General features: G+C 41.4%; 1 protein-coding gene across 1 annotated transcript in view; it reads left to right on the top strand.

The window, feature by feature from the left end:
• The window catches only part of LOC148542183 (gamma-aminobutyric acid receptor subunit rho-1-like), a 130,194-nt gene that overhangs the window by 27,023 nt on the left and 82,041 nt on the right, over nt 1-21,130 (top strand). Inside the window, exon 2 of the mRNA XM_088470782.1 lies at nt 8,725-8,784. Within this exon, the coding sequence (XP_088326908.1) occupies nt 8,725-8,784 (60 nt within the window). The remainder of the gene's footprint in view (nt 1-8,724; nt 8,785-21,130) is intronic.

Here is a 21,130-nt window from a genome sequence, read left to right as displayed (position 1 = left end):
TCGCATTGTTGCCACCCCGAGATGCCCACTTTCATGGAATGATAGACCAGGCCAAGTTACGTCTGACTCAGAATAGGACTGAGATATGAAAACGGGATACAGTCAATATACCGACGGAAGGCTTCCCGAAACAGGACTAACGACAGGCGTCTAAATCCAGATGCCTATCTTTAGCGCGACGATGGAATCCCGACAGGACAGCTTCTCGAACGAAGGTAAGCGGGGACACTTAGTTGTTAGTCGCAGGGGGAGAGGGTTAGGCACCCGGGGGGACTTGGGGTTAGGCATCACCCTGGGAGTATAAGGGTTAGGCACCCTTAAGGGAGGATTAGGGTTAGAAGGGTAGGGTTAGGGGGACTGACCTGCTCCGTTAGGATTATGCATGTTCGGGATTCCGGCGTCAGCATTTTACCCGGCGGTTTTCATAGAAATTTACACATGTTTGCATGGGTTGGGTATCTGTGTATGCGCTGTATGCAAAAACTCTCCTCCATGCACAAAGATCCATCCGACTCAGAATCAGTCTTGTGTGTGTATAAGTTTTATAAAGGGGCTGGGTACCAGCGGTCAGCAGCGGGATCCAGACAGTGAAAATGCCAGCGAATTTCAGTAAGTATTTTATGAGTAACCCTAACCCTTAGCCTAATCCCTCCCCCCCCCCCGCAACCTAACCCTAACTCTTGCCAAATGGTTGGTGAATTAGAGATTACGGGGTGAGAGGTTACTGCTTTCAGTCTGAAAGTGCATGGGATACATGGGAGGGGGAGGAAACTGAGGTCAGTTCCAAGTTGTCGGCCTCAGTCTAAAACCAAACTAGTGAAAACAGGATTATTCCATAAAATGCACTGAGATAGCATGTATTTATTTATTAAGCATTATTTATATAACGCAGACTTAGGGTGATCTGTATTTAGATGCATGGAACAGTTGTGCCTGATGGATGTGTCATGGGAGTGTTTGTGGGCGTGTAGACTAACTTCTGTTCTTGATTTAGGTGTTTGGACACAGATGGGATGACTGTTTCAGCCAGAACTTTTACACCCATCATGGGGCTGGTGCAAGTCCAGATACTAATGGTGATGGCTGAATCATGGACATTAGAAAACAGTGAGCAGTGCGAGCAGGATGCAACAACTAGGTGCATAGAAGGACAAATAGTTTAATTAGCATATCTTAGGGGCTGAAGCAGAGATGCAGAGCTGTAACTTGTGGTCTCGGCACAGGTCACACCCTATCCATGAGACATCATACAGAAGGGGCGGGACCACAAACATTGGGAATTACAGCACTACTGTAAGGGCAGAGGTGTGCATGCCTGAAGCATCCTAAGGACGCTCCCGGCAGCACTGCTGTAGAGATTTGGCTGCAGGGTGCCTGGAAAGGGGCTGTGGGTGAGCAGGGACTGTGGTTGAGAGGCGGTATCGCTCACAGAACTCTGCGCTCTTCGCACTGCTCGCACACCCCTAGTTACGGCCCTGCAGAGATGGTCGATCTTACAGGTGTGTTCAGGGCCGTTGAGATCAGTGATGGGCCTGGGTACGGGGGGTAAGTACAATCACCCCCTCCCCCTTCATACCACTTGCAGGTAGACAAAGGAGACTGCTGCTGATCAGCGGCTGCAGCCTCCCTGGACCCTCCACAGCTCAGCACACAACAGGGTCAGTCTCCTCTCTCTTCCTGCCCGATGTGCTACTGACTCGGGACCCCATTTGCCCCTCCAGCTGGCTCAGGCAAGTAGTACCCACTCCTCCCTCTCCTGTCGCACCCTTGGGCGTGTTATGGGAGGGCAAGTTTTGATGGTGCAACCATGACCAATCAACACCAATTAGTATTTCATTGTTTATGGACACTGACAGTGGACGTCTCAATCTTTGCTCATTCGTATGCATGGATGTACATCTTGGAAGGGCTTTGTAGTAGTATTTGCATAAAGTCTGATTGGGAAACTACTTAATATCACGGATTTATCCCAGAAAAGGATTAAGGCAGAATTAAAATACAAATTAAATAAATTCTCAGGTACTGTATGGAACTACAATTGGAATTACGATTTCTTTTTCTCTACAAGCAGTCTACATCCGGGTCTCCTCCTTTCTAGCTGGCGGCGCACAGAGTAGACTTTGGCTCTGTGCCAGAGTCTACTGTGCATGTGTAGGTCTCCGGGAAAATGGACACTGCAGTCATTTTCCCCGTGATTTTTCTACTGTGCATGTGCAAGTCACCAGGAAAATGTCCACATGCCATTTTTACTGTTATTTGTACAGCACTGCCCCTGCTGAAGCAGGGCTCTATTGAGGTAAATATTAAAGAACATGAGTGTATGGGGTGAGGTGTGAGCCCCATGAACCCACTAGGTGTCATGTACTGTAAACATTGTCATATCCAAGATGTCTGTGTCAACACTTTTCCCGAAGCGCCATACATTGAGCAGTACTCAAGTCATTTTAATGAACGAATCAAAAGCACATGTAAAGAATTAAAACTTTGATATATTTTGCATTTTATTGGTCTAAACAGGAATCCATCATTGGATTATATGTAAGTGAAATAGATGTAACTTACTATCCTCAAACATAACCCCTTCCATTAGGAACAATATGCTCTGCTCCTGGACTTCCCATTTATTTTATGATTGCAGCCACCTGTGTTGAACTACTTAATTGATGAGACGTGTGGTTCACCACAGGTGGCTGCAATCATGAATTGAGTAGGAAGTCGAGGGAGCAGAGCATATTGTACCTAATGGAATGGGTAATTTTGGAGGGTCTGTAACTGGTCTCCCATTCTAAAGCTGGCCACACACTAGACCAACTGTCATCCAACCAACCAACTAGTTGATTGGTTGGAATGAAAACCTGGTAAAGTATGGGAGTAAATGATCAGCAATTTGCTCCTAAATGCTGGAAAACAGATGAAAATGGTCGTTCAGACAAGTTTGTTAAATGTTTGATCTAAACAATTTGTTCAAACAAGTTTTTTTTTTCCATTTTTCAGTGTTTGGGAGCAAATTGCTGATTGTCATTTGCTTTCATACCTTACCAGATTTTCATTCCAACCAATCAATTAGTTGGCTGGTTGAATGTAAGTTGGACTAGTGTGTGGCCAGCTGGCCACACACTAGACCAACTTACATTCAACCAGCCAACTAATTGGTTGGAATGAAAACCTGGTAATGTATGGGAGCAAATGACAGTCGATCATATGGTTTTAAACACTGAAAAAAGGACAAAAAAATAGTTTAACCAATTTGTCTGAACAACCATTTTTGTCTATTTTCCAGTGTTTGTGAGCAAATGGACAACTTTCATTTGCTCCCATACATTACCAGGTTTTCATTCCAACCAGCCAGATTGGACAGATATCCGACAGAAAATTGTATAGTGGATGCCCAGCTTAAAGTAATTACGCAGTATAATAGTGTATCATAATTGGAAGAATATAAGAATTTGAAACAATATAACATGCCATTTTATTGCATTTACCCTATCCAACATACCTCATTTGAAGGAAAATGTATATAGTGGTAATGTGAATGTCTTGCCACATGCTTTTAGAAGAAATTTAGCTTTCACTCCTGCTGGCAGAGTGCAATCTGACAAGTCAAACAGAGCTTTACAATATAGGGAGTAGGGGACGGGAAGACTAGTCGCACAGGCAAAAAATTAATATATGAAAATATAAATAATGGTATGAGAATACCTACGTGTACATATATCTGTACATATTCAAATGTACCACTTCTCTCACTAAATTATACTACGAATAAAGCAGATTATATATAGGAGGGGTGGTGGTGCTCGCTAGAATCATATAACTATCAAAAAGAAAGAAACAGGGAAAGGAACTCTGTTATGCGAGCACTCTTATACTGTAACGTCAAAGACAGGACACAGATACTGTATGTGTCCTTAAAAAATAAAGAGCTAGGAATTTGGGAGATCTCCTTACCCACAGTCATTTTGAACAATTCCCCAGAAAGAAATCCAAAGCTGAAGGTACTTTTCCCTGTGGAGGTTGCAAAGCCTGTGCATATATGATAAAAACTACTCAGATTCAAGACAAATTTGGCAGGAATGTATATATACGAGATTACTTCAACTGCAATACCTCAGGGGTCATTTATTGCCTGCAATGTGAGTGCAATCAGAGATATGTGGGGATGACAACACGAGCACTGAAATCACGCATACTTGAACATGCAGGTAATATACGAAATGCCCGGACAGATGTGGACAGAATGAAGAAGATTACCTCGGTAGCCAAACACTTTTTGTATCAACACAATAGCGACCCCGGGAAACTTAAAGCTTTCTGTCTGGAGAGAGTGAAGATGGGTATAAGAGGAGGTGATGTCAACATGATTTTATTGAGAAAAGAAACTGAATGGATATTCAGATTAGGTACCCTCACACCTGGAGGTTTGAATGAGTATAATAGCTATGCCCCATTCTTATAATTTTGATAGTATTTGCAAGCCAACAGTGCAGGCTTTGCAAACACTCAGCTTTACCCACATACTTTCTGTGATCATTGCCTTATAGGTTCAACACCCCCCCTATTCTTTTCCCCTCTTTTCCTTCTTTTCCCCCTTATCCCCCCTTATATCTGCATGTCACTCACCACCTTTTCACTCATTAGTCAGAGACATGACAGATCAATATTTACACACTAGGGCATGATATCCACTGTGTACGTAGATAAGGAACACTTATTAAATAGGTATATCCTATCTTTTCTTTATCACAGTCACTTTAATATCTTCTTAGTAATCATGTTATCACTTTACTCACGTCATACCATCAATTATTTAATATCTGAATTTTCTCTAAAACTAACTTTATGTATAGCATATTTTTCCCTTTCTCGATTTTCACCCACTTCTCTTATTATCTTTATCATAGCACACTATTATCACATACATCGTATATGCATATTTGTTCTTTCACAAATATTTTATATTTATCTCTATTTTATTTTTGCCAGTCTCATATTTTTTCTTATCCTTATTTACAATTTATTCTATTTTAAAAATAACTTTCTCAAGACTTTATCATAATCCTGCATTATTATATGATTTATTATTCTCCAGGGTCTCTTTTTGTTATATTTTTCTTGAGAACACTGTAAATTACTTTATATATCCAATAGGTATAATCGGATAAAAAATCCCTTACGAATAAGAGCCTTGTTCTTTAATATTATTGCAGTAACTTTGTATCCATCTTTAACAAATAGTTTAAGTATTTGTGCCTCTTCTCATATTTTGAAAGCTCATATAGGTTAAAGTATTTGTGCCTCTTCTCATATTCTGAAAGCTTATACAGGACTTTCTCTGGTGCTACTTTTGAATCAATGTCTAATAACAAACAGCAGGCACTTATGAGGTTAATTTTGGAATATGTTCCAGTCCTTCTTGCTGGAATCAGTGCTTAATTACACTGATAGGCTGAGTGGCATGTCAATCCGGACCCTACTCTTAAACGATTGGTCAGTTCCCCTCCCTAGCACTATATGACACAGGAATTCTCTTCCTATGGATACCCTCGTGACCAAGCTACCGGCGAAACGCGCATTGGGAGAGACGGATGCTCATGGCTGCGCAGCACGCAGCATCCCCCTACAAGTTTGAACCCAAGTGGGATTATATCTTTGTATTTATCCAGTTATCCTATGACTCTTAGCTTGTACATCTAGCGCATCACAGCCTGTATTATTTTAGATATGTATTTCTACACTTAGTGACTGTTTGCATCTCTGTTCCCAGGGACACCAGCACGCTTCATATCATTTCTTTTCACGCTGCTCCTCTCACTTGTTCCCAATTTGCGTGGAGCGTGAGTAGGAGACAGCGGTGCATGGGCAGCATTATTATTATATAGAGTCAGTAGATTGCATGTGGTTATATTATATGCCTCGGAGATTACTGTGGTGCCGACAGCATTTATTATAATTTTTAAACTGTATTCAGTCCTATTATGGACATTATTTGAACTTGTACACACTTACTAATATTACCCCTTATATCAAAGGGGGTTGCGTCATATATGAGATGTAATATATGAGGTAGCCGTATCTATCGCTCTGGATACCCTTGTCATAGCTTCATTTACCAGGCATGTGATTTTGGAGAACTTTCTCCTGTTACTATAGGCGATTCACGGTGATATTAATACATTTATTTACTGCGTCTGATGTAATATATAAGAGTACAGACAATATACGTCTAACAGGATCTCTATATCCAATTATCTAATTAGAACTGTCTCATGTTATTATAAGTGATTCATAGGGATATTAATATATGTATTTTCTGTATTTGCCGTTGTATGCAAGGAGTATAAACTGCATATGTCTGATGGGATATCCTTATCCAATGTTACATGTTTAAATTTCATATGTCTATAATTCTCCTTTTGAGACCAACAGTGGTAATCAATTTAGTGTCATACATTTTGAATACCAGAATACAGCACCTGTGATTTCTAAGACCTAATTATCTCCATAACAAGTGCTCTCATTATTACTATCCAATTCGTCTGTGATATTCCAATATCTAGTAGGTTTGTGTATTAAGAATACAGCCAATACGGAAGATTCTTTCAGTAGTGAATGAATAATATGTTATCTACATGATAGGTGGTTATGATCACTATTATTATTCTATGTATCAACCAATGAATTAAAGTGACACCCTGTCCATACTGTCCGAATCTTCCGAAATTTCTATTAACTGCGGGCTATCTCATTAAAGTAATTCTCTCATTGTGTGTTCGATGCTTTATGTATGACACTCGACAGCAGAAATTAAATATGAGCAACGTCCCTGTTAGTCTGTTGTTTCCACAGGCAATTTGTTCTCCGGTAATCTCTCACTCCTCATAGATAGCTTATAGCATAGGTGAGGAGCAGTAGAATGAGGAGTGACAACCCTATGCCTGGACTTTTCTAAATACTTTCATACCCACTATCCATTATGAAGGATGTATTTATAGGTACTACTGCTACAAGATTATATGTTTATTCACAATTATCTAACTATACCACATACACTGTCTAATATTTCGCCAGTCTCAGGGTGTTATCTATTTTATTTGTACTTGTGTGTATTGTCTTATGTATATTGCATTGCGTTTTTATATATACTTATTTGGATATTCATTGGACATTTCATGTGTCAGTTCATGTTTTTTTAGACATTTGTAATAAAGGTTATTTTTTAAGGACACATATCTGTGTCCTGTCTTTGACGATACAGTATAAGAGTGCTCGCATAACAGAGTTCCTTTCCCTGTTTCTTTCTTTTTGAAAGTCAAACACAGCACCTGGGCTAATCAGCTTTACATAGGGAAGGAGGAAGCTGTCAGACGGAGGGAGAAAAATACATTGGTTTAAAAACAGTGAATTATAATCCAGCTGTGGTAAGAGCTTAGCAAGTGCAGAGATCAGCTGCAGCAGTCCTTCCTGGCACATGCTCCGCTGTGCACTGCATGTGGTGAGGAAGGGGGGGGAGGGAGTATATGCCCATAGGGGTTGGGGGATAATATAGAGAAATATGATGCTGGAGGGGGGTAAAATAATAATAAAAATCTATTTTAGTCACAGGGTAGGAGTAGGAGGGGGGTGCATAAAAAGGTGCTTTTTACAGGGGAGACGGTTGGTTTAGAAAACTGATTTTTTCTTTACTACTAAGAGGGTGTGATGGGTATTATTATTAGGGTATATCACCACTGTGGGGTCTATTGCCAATGGGGGGTGGGATGTTATTTTATAATGGGGCAGGTACCGTTTGTGGGCAGCAAGAGGAAGGTGGCAGCCCAAACGCAGGGGTGTAGCGACTGTTTTGGGGTGTGTCTACGACTGCAATCCTGTAGGTAGTGAAAATAGCGCCGGCGTCTCAGTTCCATTCTGCGCGACCATAGGGTTACTCAGAAGTCTGATAGTTTTTGGCCGATCTGCACTGGATGCTGCATCTGTGTATGCAGTGACTTGGATTTGCAGAGCCTCTGGTGTACTTTTCCATACAAATCCCGGTGGCTGCGACATTTGCATATTATCACACAGCCGCTGCATACAAATCCGCAGCTGCGATGGCATTAGTGTACAACTTTCAATCAGCCCACTGTGTGGTATTAGGGCAAAACCACTTTAAGAGAGGAGGAGTGCAGAGTCCACTGCGCATGAGCAGGTCTCCGGGACATCTCTACCTCTCATGCGCGAATCACCGGAAAATCGCCGTGGAGACCATTTTCCCGGTGATTTCTGCAGCTCAGCAGACCACCCTGGGCCGACGGAGAGGCAAGTATATTTGTGTACAGGGTGTGTGGTGTGTGGGCCCCCCTGGACCCATGGGCCTGTGGGCACCGCACACCTTGCACCCATTATAAATATGCCCCATGTATTAGGGCTGTTCCTATGACTATTATATATTAATGTCTAATATATTTAATTTTATACAAAAATTTTATCTGCTAAATTCACATAAACCCAGAGCAGACAAGACTGCATGAACACTTTAAAGGAGCTATAAATATTGTGCAGTCAGAGGTACTGGTATTAGAGGCTTTGCCTGGAGCTCTTCAAAGTAAAATGCTAACTTCTCCCAGGATTACACTATGAAAATGGATTTAAATGAATTTACAAAAAAAGTAAAAGTGTTCCCAGCATGACATATTTCCTGTATGTAGATTCATTATAAATGACTTAATACTTTCTTTTTTTTATTAGTTACAGTAAACCGCAGAGGCAAAGAAGGGAAGTACATGAAGAAACACACAAGCAAGGCAGGTATGCTAATTATTCCCATTCTAAACATATACATTTGTATGTTCAGTCAATTATGTAGAACAGTGAGAAACCAGATTACAGCATTTTATTGTATTCCTATCTTGGAGCACATAATGTACACACATAACCATAGTTTTATAATAAGTCTGATGAATAGCTTCCATAATACGTTATTACTGGTACTGTATATGGATGCACTGCAGTCAGATCACTTTAATCACCCTCATCAACCATCATTCATTTCACAGTTCTTCCATATTTTATGCTTTTATTTCTATATTTTGTCTTATCCATTATAATTCCTATTTCTCCACCAGACACTAACTCCTTTCCTAACTAAATTATCAGACACTAATTATGCATTGTTTCTCTATTACAAATAGTACCGTAACACTAGGCTAATCCCTTCTATCTCCTTGCTTACTTATACCCCTTTTACACCAGAGCAAAAACCTGGGTTTTTGCTGGGTGTACCCGGGTCGCAGCTCAGTGTAAAAGGGTCCCTGAAAAATAACCTGGGTCAAGTGACCCTGCAATCCAACCCAGGTAGCTACCAGGGTTGGACCCAGGATGGACCCGGGTAATGGTGCAGTGTAAACGGTGCAACCCAGGTTATCTGACCTGGATCATGCCTAAAATGAGCAGATTGGTGGTTGTGGAGCAATCACCTCCCACTTTTTATGACCTCACAGGTTTAGCAGGGCAGACCTGAGTTCAGTGTGAACAGGGCTGACCTGGGAGTAACCCAGATCAAAGGTGCAGTGTAAATGGGCCTGACCTGGGTCTGACCAGGGTTGGAACCATGTCCAAAAACCCAGGTCGGACCTGGGTTTTTGGTGGAAAAGAGGTAATACACACAAAGATTTTCTGTCCAACCATCCAACTAGTTGATTGGTTGGAATGAAAACCTGGTAAGGGATGAAAGCAAATGACAATCAGCAATTTGCTCCCAAACGGCAGAAAATGGACAAAAACTGTTATTTGAACAAATTGTTTCGATCAAACATTTAAAAAACTTGTCTGACAACCATTTTCATCTGTTTTCTGGCATTTAGGAGCAAATTGCTGATCATCAATTACTCCCATGCGTTACCAGATTTTCATTCCAACCAATCAACTAGTTGGAATGTTGGACAGAAAATCTTTACGTGTGTATGCAGCTTAAATGTGTGCTAGTTAAATTCTTAAAGTATCTATCAGCAACAGGGCTGGTATAAAAAGGCAATTTGGGGAATTATTCCCTCGCACGTATGGCACTCTAGCTGTAAATCAGGGAGTGTAGGAACCTGAGGCAAATGTTAACACCAGGATGGCAGTATAATATTTACAAAGCTAAATTGTAAATGTAATACAATAAATGGTTCTTGTGCCAAGTCTGAACAGGAATAGGACATGCACAGGGTGGACATTTTAGGACATTTATAAAAGTCAGGACAGTGCATTCAATTCCAGCTGCATTTGCACAGGTATTCTGCCCAATCATTTCTATAAGTATCCATTAGGTACTCCACATGGTCAATTTTTGTACAGACACTTTTTAGATGCAATGGGTTTTATAAAATAAATTAAATTATTATAGATGATGTGTCAAAAAGTAGCTGATTACAGTAAGTGTTATGATAATAAATATATATATATATATATATATATATATATATGTGTGTGTGTATATGTATATAGCTATAGCAATCCTTATGAAATGAATGGATGAATGGCAGAATAGGCTATCAGTGCAGGATAACTTATAGAAAGCAATGACAGCACCAATCCTGTAATGGACCAATGAGACAAAATACAATATATTTAAAATACTTAAAAGTCACAAAAATTAGTTCTAATATTTAAATCAATACAATAATCATAAATATCCTATATGACATACTCTGCAAGCAGGAAATAGCTTATCACAACTATACAAAAATGTTACAAGGGAAAACCAACAGCCGTCTCTACTTTTGCAACATTTATTGCTGTGGCTCAGCTCAGTAGTGCCTATCCAGCTTCTATTGGCTCACAATAGCATATATATGAAACATTGTATCTGATCAGGTAATTGAACAAAGTAGCCTTTCACAATGTGTTTTGGAGTATTAACCTCAGACTCCACAGTCTGTGTGGCTCAATATCAGAGACAGCTCATAGTATGAATCCACTTAGTTTCCACTTAGTTTTCTGCTGTCGTACTTGATGTTTTTTGTTAAATGAATCAATAATGGATACTAAAGTTCCACAGGGTTATCTTCCCAACATTCGTGTTTTTGTTACAATTTTCTTCTCCCAATGCCTTTGACAAAAGTTAACTCAATTGAAATATTGTGAGCGGCTCCTAAATTGATATGTATCATATTGAGTTCCACTGGTATTAGCCGCAAATAATAATTCACCAGTAACGATGAAGGGAAGGGGAGACCTGTTGTTGTAAGACCTCTGAAGATCAACGTGGCTGATCTTGCATTGAAATGAAAGCCGTAAGTAAGCTGTACAGGCTCACCTGGTCCATCAGGGCCAGGTCTTTCTATCAACTTCACAGCAAGTATCTATAGAACAGATTCTCCACTGGTAATCCAACAGCCTGCTCTCAAGCTGTGTGAACTGATGAAGGAGGGTTCCTGAATTGAACCTATATCACGGCCGCAGATAGAGCTCTGCAAGCATAGCGGGCTGTGGAAGAGCTTGAGAGCGGACTGACTGTCTGCACGTAGGGGCCCTCCCAAGCCGGAACATAGTGAGCGGATACTACTTGCGGCGCATTGGTGCACAGACCCCCGGTCCACAGCCACATTGCTGGACACTATGTTACTGCCCTGAGCTGCAGCAACACACGAGGTTGGACGTGTTGACAGCGGACCGGAGGGAAAGTCCACTGTGATTCAGAGCAGTGAAGTTGACGGTAAGACCTGGCCTGCATTTAACCCCTGACGGACCAGGTGAGCCTGTACAGCTTATTCACGGGTTTCATTTCAAAGCAAGATCAGCCACGCTGATTTTCAGAGGTCTTACAACAACAGGTCTCCCCTTCATCGTTACTGGTGTAGGAGAATTATTGTGGCTAATACCAGTGGAACTCAATACGATACATATCAATTTAGGAGCTGCTCACAATGGGGTAGATGTATTATAGCGACACTTAATGTGCCACTATAACGCTTCCCGCTTCGCTTCTTTACCTAGGCGAAGCAGGAAGCACTACCGATTAGATGTATAAAAATCTCATCGGCCGGAGAGGGAGAGCGTTAACTCCCCCCTCCGGCGCTACCCGCTAGAGACAGCAGCGCATCAGCCTAGTGCTGATGCGCTGTGTCTCTCTCCCAGCCGGCTCCACTGAGCATGCGCGGGATCTCGCAAGTATCGCGAGATCCCCGCGTGGAGCTGTCAGCCGCCGCAGCAGGGACAGCGCTGTCCCTGCTGTGGGGATAGGCTAATGTCAGGCTGTAGCTGTCAATAACGACAGCTACAGCCGGCCGAACGGTCATGCGTTATGACCGTTCGTACATGGCCCTGCCGTTGGCGCTGCTATCTTATAGATAGCAGCGCCGATAATGACAGGGGCGCACAGCGCCCCTGTCATTTACCGCCCAGACCCCCGGGGAGAAGTGGTACCAGTGCACATAACGTGCGCTGATACAGTTTCTGGGCTTCGTACATCTCCCCCAATATTTCAATTGACAACTTTTTTCAAAGGCATTCGGAGAAGAAAATTGTAACAAAAACACGAATGTTGGGAGGATAACCCTGTGGAACTTTAGTATCCATTATTGATTCATTTAACAAAAAACATCAAATTACGACAGCAGAAAACTAGGTGGATTAATACTATGAGCTGTCTCTGATATTGAGCCACACAGACTGTGGAGACTGAGGTTAATACTCCAAAACACATTGTGAAAGGCTACTTTGTTCAATTACCTGATCAGATACAATGTTTATGTATGTGCTATTGTGAGCCAATAGAAGCTGGATAGGCACTACTGAGCTGAGCCATAGCAATAAGGGTTGCAAAAGTAGGGATGGCTGTTGGTTTTCCCTTGTAGAAAATGTTATAGTTGTGATAAGCTGTTTCCTGCATGCAGAGCATATCATATACGGTATTTTATGATTATTGTATTGATTGAAATATTAGAACAAATTTTTGTGACTTAATAAATACAATATATTTCAATATTTGCTTGGTTCATTGGTCCATTACAGGATTGGCTCTTTCATTGCTTTCTATATAGACCCTCTGGTTTTGGGTGTTGGTGGACCCCTGAGAGAGCTGCCTGCCAATATCCAGCCTTCACTAGGAGAGCACCTTAAAATCTCTACATATTTATATTTTATATTTATGTTTTAAGTTCAGTTGCTGCTTGTCTGGAACCTGAAGTGTTGGATAATAAGAAATATGTGCATGAAATATGGAAAGACTAGCAATGAATCCTCTAGGCCTCTCTCTCACTAACTAGGGCCATATTCGTCATCGCTTAGTAGGTGAAAAATAACACTTTAACCTGCTTTTGTAAAAATTAAGGTTCAGGGCCATTCATCAAGCATGTAACGCAGGAGATATCACTGATATCTCCTGATTAGAATTCTTCCCCGATAATTTCTCCGTAGAAATTATGTAATTCATCAATTTCCGAAAAAGCATTTTTTTTTTAAAACTTGTGATACTGCACGCCATCCTGAAATGGCGTACAGCACCCTAATCCCATAACAAGTTGCCTTTTACACTGCTCTTTAGGAAATCCAAACCCGCCTGAACTTCAGGATCTGAGTATATCCAAGCCGCGGCTCGGGTTTCCCTGCCAAACCGATTCCTAATCGAGGCAAAACATCATCCTCCCGGTGACAGATTCTTGTGGGTTTTGGATTCTATATAAGGGACCCATGGCGGTGACTCTGCTCCATTTCTCTCTGTTCTCAGGCACGCTGCTGGTTCAAGTGGCTGTGCTGTGTCCATACAAGTGGCTATGCTGTCACTATGTCCATTTAAGTGGCTGTGCTGTGTCCATCCACAAGTGCTGTGCTGTGTCCATCTACAAGCTGTGTTCAGTCCCCAGTGTAATTCTGTCACACAGTGGTGCTGCACTGACTCCAGAGGCCATACCCCACCCACTGCATTCACATATTAGCACTACAGTGTATTGTCAGTTGTGAAAAAAGTTAACTGTTTTTTAAAAAGTAAAAAAAATTGAAAAACAAATAGTTTATTATTTTAAGTTTGTACAACCTGTGTGCGCTGTACTACACACAGTGTGAGCCGAACTGCGAGTAAGAATAAAAAATATATTGTTCTATTGTTTGTACTGTTTTGGTGCACTGTACCGCTGTACGTATATTATTCACGTACATATAAAAGCTCATTGAATTGCCGCAGTTTGAGTTGAGCTGTGAAGTGAAAAATTAATATATTATTCTATTGTTTGTATTGTTCTGGTGCACTGTACACCTGTGTGTTTATTATTCACATAAAAATAAATGCCCTTTGAAATGCCGCAGTTGGAGTTGAGCTGCGCAGTGAAAAATAAATATATTATTCTATTGTTTGTACTGTTCTGGCAAACTGTACCCCTTTGCATTTATTATTCACGTACATATAAAAGCACTTTGAATTGCCGCAGTTTGAGTTGAGCTGTGAAGTGAAATATAAATATATTGTGCTATTATTCTTCTGGCACACTGTACCCCTGTGCATTTATTATGCATGTACATATAAAAGCCATTGAAGTGGCCAAAATTAGTGACACCTTTACCATAACTCCATCTGGTAGGGTCACCATCCAAAGAATGGTGGAGGATTCTTTTCGAGACACCATACATATAGGCTTGTCACAGAGTCCCTCTGAGTACTGGAAGGATAAAAAGGCAATTTGGAGGCCCTTGTACAAACAGGCTTTGCATTTCTTAAACTGCCCACCCTCCAGTGTGTACTCAGAAAGAGTTTTCAGCACCGACGGGAACCTTATTAGTGATTGGCGTAGCAGGTTACTTCTTCAAAATGTAGAAAAGATGATGTTCATCAAAATGAACTGGAAATTCCAGGAGGAAGACCTTTACTGGCAATTACATCAAAGTACAGAGAGTTCTGTAATGGTGGATTCCAGCGGGTTTGAATTAATATTGTGTGAGGATGATGTACACACTGATACGGATGAGGCTGAAGATGACATCTTGCCACTGTAAAGCTGTTTGCTTAGCTGCCTTAAGCCATTTTGTGGGGGCCCAAACAAATCAAGCACTTCAGCCACAAAAGTGGCAGTTCCTGTCGCTGAAGTGCTTTGGTTGTCCTTTTTAATATCCAGCATAAGGGTGGGTGGGGTTGGGAGGGTCCAAGAAAAATTCCATCTTGCACCACTTTTCTTTTCTGGTGTATGGCAATGTTGTGCGGTGGTGCTATGTCGCTTAGTAACTAGCCAACTCGCTGCAGCCTTTGGTCTAAAGTGGATGAAAACAATATTGTGAGCTGTGAGGTGGTCAAAATTGACTGGAAATGAGTGGAAATGAATGTTATTGAGGTTAATAATACTCTAGGAACAAAAAAGGTCCACATTATGTATTTTAGCTTTTTTTGTACATTTTTGGAAAAAAATACAAAACCAAAACCAGTCACTGCGTTTTGGCAAAACCAAAACCAAAATCTGTCAACAAATTAGAACCAAAACAAAAACTAAAACCAAAACCAGCAAAAATGGTCCGGCGCACATCTCTATTTATATACAAGAAAACCTATGGTGAGTGATTTCTGCACTAATAATCAATAATAGTTTTCAACTCCATCTAATAGTATTAGTTTATATATGTATTTGTATTTCAGAAATGGGGATGCAGCCTTCTAACAACCAAAGTTTTGAATGTTACATACACCTTGAAAGAGATAAAGGGGTTGTTCTTTATAAGGAACAGAATAAATGTTATAATTTAATTAGAGTGCGCCTTGTAAAAAATAACCCCCTTTTCTCCTTCTTGGTGTATCTAACCCTGACCCGTTTACATGTCACTCACAGCAAGTATTTATTTGCAGTGTAAATGACAGGGAGCGTTTGGAAGTGGTAACGAGGAGTGTCCACTAAAAACGCAGGTGTGCTACAACAGTTTCGGGCACATTGTATCCTAAGCCTGTTATACCATATGTACGCAGTAAACATGGCTCCGGCATATCAGTTCCAGTGGCCATTTTGCATAACCCATAGAGTTATTCAGTACGGCTAACATTAAATTATCTGCCACCGATACTGCACCTTTGTAAGGAGATGCTTGGATTTGTAAACCGCAGGTAAAGTGTCTGAATACATATCCCGGCGGCTGTAATAATGTACATCTCTGACTCAGGCCCACAGTTACTTGGAGTTGAACAGTGTTTTTGAATGTGTGGGAGACTCCTGGATTATTGGTAGACTTCATACAAGAATAGATTAAGCTCCTGTAAGGCCTTCACCATCCTCATGAATATGCAGTGATTATGCTAGTCCTTGTTCTCCCCTTTTCCTCCTTTTACCTTGCCACCTTTAAGTAGAAATGCTTACTGTAACAACTGAATGCATGAATACAGATTTATCTTTAACTAAATGATAACCTTTTGATAGATTGAAACACTGCAGAAGCTTTTTTACCATGCAAAATAATTCATTATTCTTCAACCCCCCTGTAAACTGAACAACATTCAGTACAATATGAAGGAGAGGTTTTCTGTTTGCAGGCAAAGTCCCTGCTGCTGATGATATACTGTACCACTTAGTAAAATAAAGCATTGGCTAAGCAGTTTACTGTGCCGGAGGCATCACCTGACCTAGTTGCTTCCCTGACCATCTCCATTTATTCTTGGAAAGGAGCCAGTTGGCTTTTATTGGAGATATTTTTAAACTAATGTGTAGCTTAACAACCTGTCAAACATATAACTGCGTGCGGCTTTCTTTAGTTTTCATTTAGCAATTTCAATCTGAATTTATTTATTGCCATTTTTTTATGTGGCACTTAGCCCACTTTCTGCATATTGCCATATGCTTATTTTGTATTCTTTTCATTGATCTTCCTTTAAGTGTGTTTTTACATCAAATACTTATAACAGACTCTGGTAAAATCTACATCTCTTAACCCAAAATTAACCTCTTATAAAAAAAAACAAGACCAGGGGTGGCTCCCGAAGTGGGGCTGCAGCGCAGTCCAAAATTCAAATAGGGGAGCCACACCAACTGCCAGTGAGTCCTGGCCAGCGTTGTGTGGCAGCTGGTGTGGCTCCCCTATTTGAATTTTGGACTGTGCTGCAGCCCCACTTCTGGAGTCGACACTGGACAAAACCTATATTTGATATATTTTGCAGAGATACTTTTTCTTTGACAATTATCACAATGTAATCATTCTATACATTAGTTTTGCTTCATAGTACTCAGGACCTCATTCAGAGTCGGTCGAAGCGGCCGCACGGTCGTACGGGAAAAGGGGCCGGATATGGTAATGATTCCCTCTCAAGTTGCGTCCCTAAGTTCGGATCGGTAGCTGGCCGACCAAGGGGAGGAAGCGGCTGGAATTCCAAAAAATACGCCCCCTTCTCGTACACATTGCACGTCATCTCCGGGCATATAAGGATTATTCGAGACCATCGGGATCCATCGGAACTGGTCGTAGAGCTTAAGGTTGACCATACCCTCTCTTAAGCTCTACGATCATGTCAGTGTAAAAACCTCCCATGTCACATGTGCCATGACGCTACTTTGTTAATTATGCACTCCCATAAAATGCCGTTCGCATAATAAGGCACGCCTGCGTTCGGATCTCCACTCCCCCGTTTTCAAGCACCTTCCCCTGTTACCACCCACAAACACCTCAATCTGTCACTCAAACAACCGACCTGGCTGTGTTCAAGGAGAGAGAAATTTCTGATCGTAGCGGCTAGTTTGTGCATGCGCAGTATAGCGAACATCGGTGGCGTACGACCGTGCGGCAGCTTCGACCGACTCTGAATGAGGTCCTCAGATTGGAACATACCCACTATATGGTACAAACACTTATATTTCATAGCCCTGCCTTAAATAATTCCACATTGTGACGTGATATTCACAGGGGCACTGATGAAGGGGGGACGTGGGTACTAATTACCTGGGCCCGGGCCTATTGAAGGGGCTTGCAGGGGCCCAGGTCAGCTGCTGAGCAGTGCAGTGCATACTATTTTGCATTTTTTAGGGGACCCACTATTATTATAATTCCCTCTCGCAATGCATGATTTCCAACCTGTTAGTGACTACCAAGCAGGTGGTTCTTGGTGCCATCTAGACTGCAGGAGATGTTTGGCAGGACATTGCTGTAGTGAACTATGCTCTTATTTGCTCATTAGGTGGATCTGCCCCAAGATTGCCTCTTTATGGGACAACTTGTCTTCTCCTTTTTCTAGCATTATATTTAGGCCCATTACTAAGAACCCTCAGCCTTTTGTTTTGTGCCTGTCCATTGAAGGTATGCCAGGGCCATCAGACAAACTCTCCTCCCAGATCCTCAATGCAGCTAAGAGCCTGTTTTTAGTAATTGGAAAAAGTTGAAGCCCAATCTTTTCCTTTTCTGTACCTTGCCACTATGGAAAAAATATCAACATACCTGAAAAATGCCTCCCACAAATGTAGCCAGTTTACCATCCATGGTTCATTACACTACGCAACCACTATTGTACACTCTGACATACTCTGGTAGTTGTGTGGTTTATGTTCAATACTACCAAACCTTTTTCTCCTTGCTGTGTATATTCTTCCTTTTCCTTGTGTGGGGCAATGTTGGAATACTTTGGATTATCCTCATAGTCACTTCATTATAATACAGGATTAATTAGGACAGGTAGTTACTCATACTCCAGAGTCCAATCCTGTCCTCTGGTGTCGGGATTTGATGTATTGCTGCAGTTTTTGCTGGATTGGGCTTGATTCCAGTGTTGCTTAATAGATGACCAACATCACCCAAAGGTGACATTTGTCTGTACTGAGCTTGTGGTGAGGTGCATATTTATAATGGGTGCAGGGTGTGTGGTACACCGTACACCCTGCACCCATATTATACTTACCACTCCGGAATCCTGTCGCAAGCCACTGCACTGCTAATCCTGTGCAAGGCGAATGCCTGGCCAGTGTTCGTTGAGACTCCGCCTACCACCTGTCTGTCATTCTGGGGCTGATCCAGATTGGTTCCTGAGTCCATATCCTGCTGCTGTGAGCATTGCTCTGATGCCGGTGATAGCATTTTCACGTGTTTCCGGTTGTTGCCAGTCTCCTGTTTGTTCAGTCCAGTTCCAGATTCCAGTTTGCCGTATCTATTTTCTGCCGTTTGTTCCATCCAGGCAGCCCAGTCTGCATTACATCTGCTGTTTGCTGCTTGTGTCATCTAGACGGCATGATGTGCTTCTCTGCCCTTTGCCGCTAGTGTCATCCCAGCGGCACAGAGTGCACACACCACCGAGTACGTAACCCTGCGTACCAGCGCCAGTGTCAACCTGGCGACATTGGCTGCACCTCAGCATCCAAGGCGTGCAATCCAGTGTACCAACGCCAGTGTTGAATTGTAAATAAACCTTTAGTACATTCCTGCCTATAAACCTCTAAGATTCACCTGTCTAGAACCTCTAAGACAAAACCTGCCTATACCTTCTAAAACCACAAGATGTCGTTAATTAGCATTGTGTTTAATTATACCATTAATAAAACTCTAAGACAGTTGACTAGCGGTCCAAAGCGCTAAAGATTATTATTCAGGTAAAAGTACAGATGTTACCACACTATGATCTAACAATGAGCGCAAAATAAATTGTACAAATATTAGGTCATAAGGTACAGTCAGTACATATGCGTGCGCTCTGGGACCAGATACCGGCATCAAGATTGAGACCTCCACCGACAGCATAAACAAGAACACTGCAGACTGGCATCTTGTTTCAGAGCACTCACATATATACCCGTACTGGGATAAGCAATACAATAGAATACATTGGCAGGTTCTCATTGGTTCCTCTTCTTGCTTCTTCCGTTACGGTACAATTCATAGGTCAGTGCAAAGACTCAACCCAGCCTCCAACAACCTGATTGTGTCCACTTTCTCGCTGCATAATAAATCTAGTCTAAACTATGGCACACAACATTTCAAGAAGTTATTCTCTCTAACATTCATATTTCATAGCCGCATGTTCTGATCTTCTTACCGATGCCACCAGAACGCTGTGGGAGCAGAGTAGATCAGTACGGTCCCAAACACAGTCCAATTGTCATTTACTAAGCCATAGTTACAGAAAACATTCATTTCTTTATATGCTGTCATTGTGATTAAACCAAGTAATAATCATTCCTTTCGCGCTGCGGGACTATTGCTTTTAAATGTGTATGCGGGGAGAAATGACACTAAATTGTGTTGTGCGTTTGAGGGTCTGTGGGGCACTTAGCGAGCAGCACTAAGCTGGAAGGGCATCTATGTATGTGTGTGAGCATGCCAGTATGGGTTTAGGAAAGGTCACTAAAAAGCTGACTGTGTTCTGTTTAACATTGTGTGTATGAGTTGCAGGGAATTTTGCTACTTTTCAAATATAAGTCTGTGTGTGATATTATACACGTAAGTCCATGCATGATGGGCCACATGCACACACATACATATCATATCTATCTATACACACACACACACACACACGTATTTTTCTGATGTTTTTAAACTGCAATTGCAAAATGTGTTTATACAGTGAATTTAGTTCTCATACAGGGTGGAGGCTCCCACTCTTTATTCTGCTTGTTTTGGTTGTGGGGATGGACTCAATTGTGTAGCTCCATAGCTAGGCTACATTACAATTGCCACAGCTCATATATTCTTATGTAAAAATACTCATAGCACCACGGTATATTGTGTCGTGTTATGGTATAGGGATTTTCTCCAGGGTGGGCTTTGTATAGAATTCCAAATGCTAATACGTTCGTGTTTATGTTTTAAACACTGTCTGCATGCGTTTGAGGGAAGGCTGACTATATTTTTTTACAAAATAGTGCTGTGAGATTTTATCATGTTGGAAAGTCATTTTTATGTGTGCTGAAAACTGTCGGTATGTGATGGGGAAGATTATTAAAAAGCTGTTCATGTTACTTTTTAGCAACTTTGCGTTGTGAGTAGCAAAATTGCTACTTTTATCAATTTTGCACTGTGGATTGTGTACTATGTATTTTTGACAAAATGGCGCTTGTGTAAGCTTTCTTTTCTAAAATGGAGTCTTGCTGCCATTCACAAGATGGCGTTGTGCAGGTTTTCCAGATTGCAAACAGATTGTCTTACCCAATTATCTGGTTTCGACAGTCCACCCTTTGATAGCCAATCAAGCGCTATCACAACCTATTCTGAATCTGTTTAGCCATGCATGAGA

The sequence above is a fragment of the Taudactylus pleione genome, unplaced genomic scaffold, assembly GCF_031769625.1.
Source record: "Taudactylus pleione unplaced genomic scaffold, aTauple2 ptg000015l, whole genome shotgun sequence".
NCBI lineage: Eukaryota > Metazoa > Chordata > Amphibia > Anura > Myobatrachidae > Taudactylus > Taudactylus pleione.
Note: the sequence above shows the minus strand (reverse complement) of the source record. Positions and strands in the feature narration are given on the sequence as shown.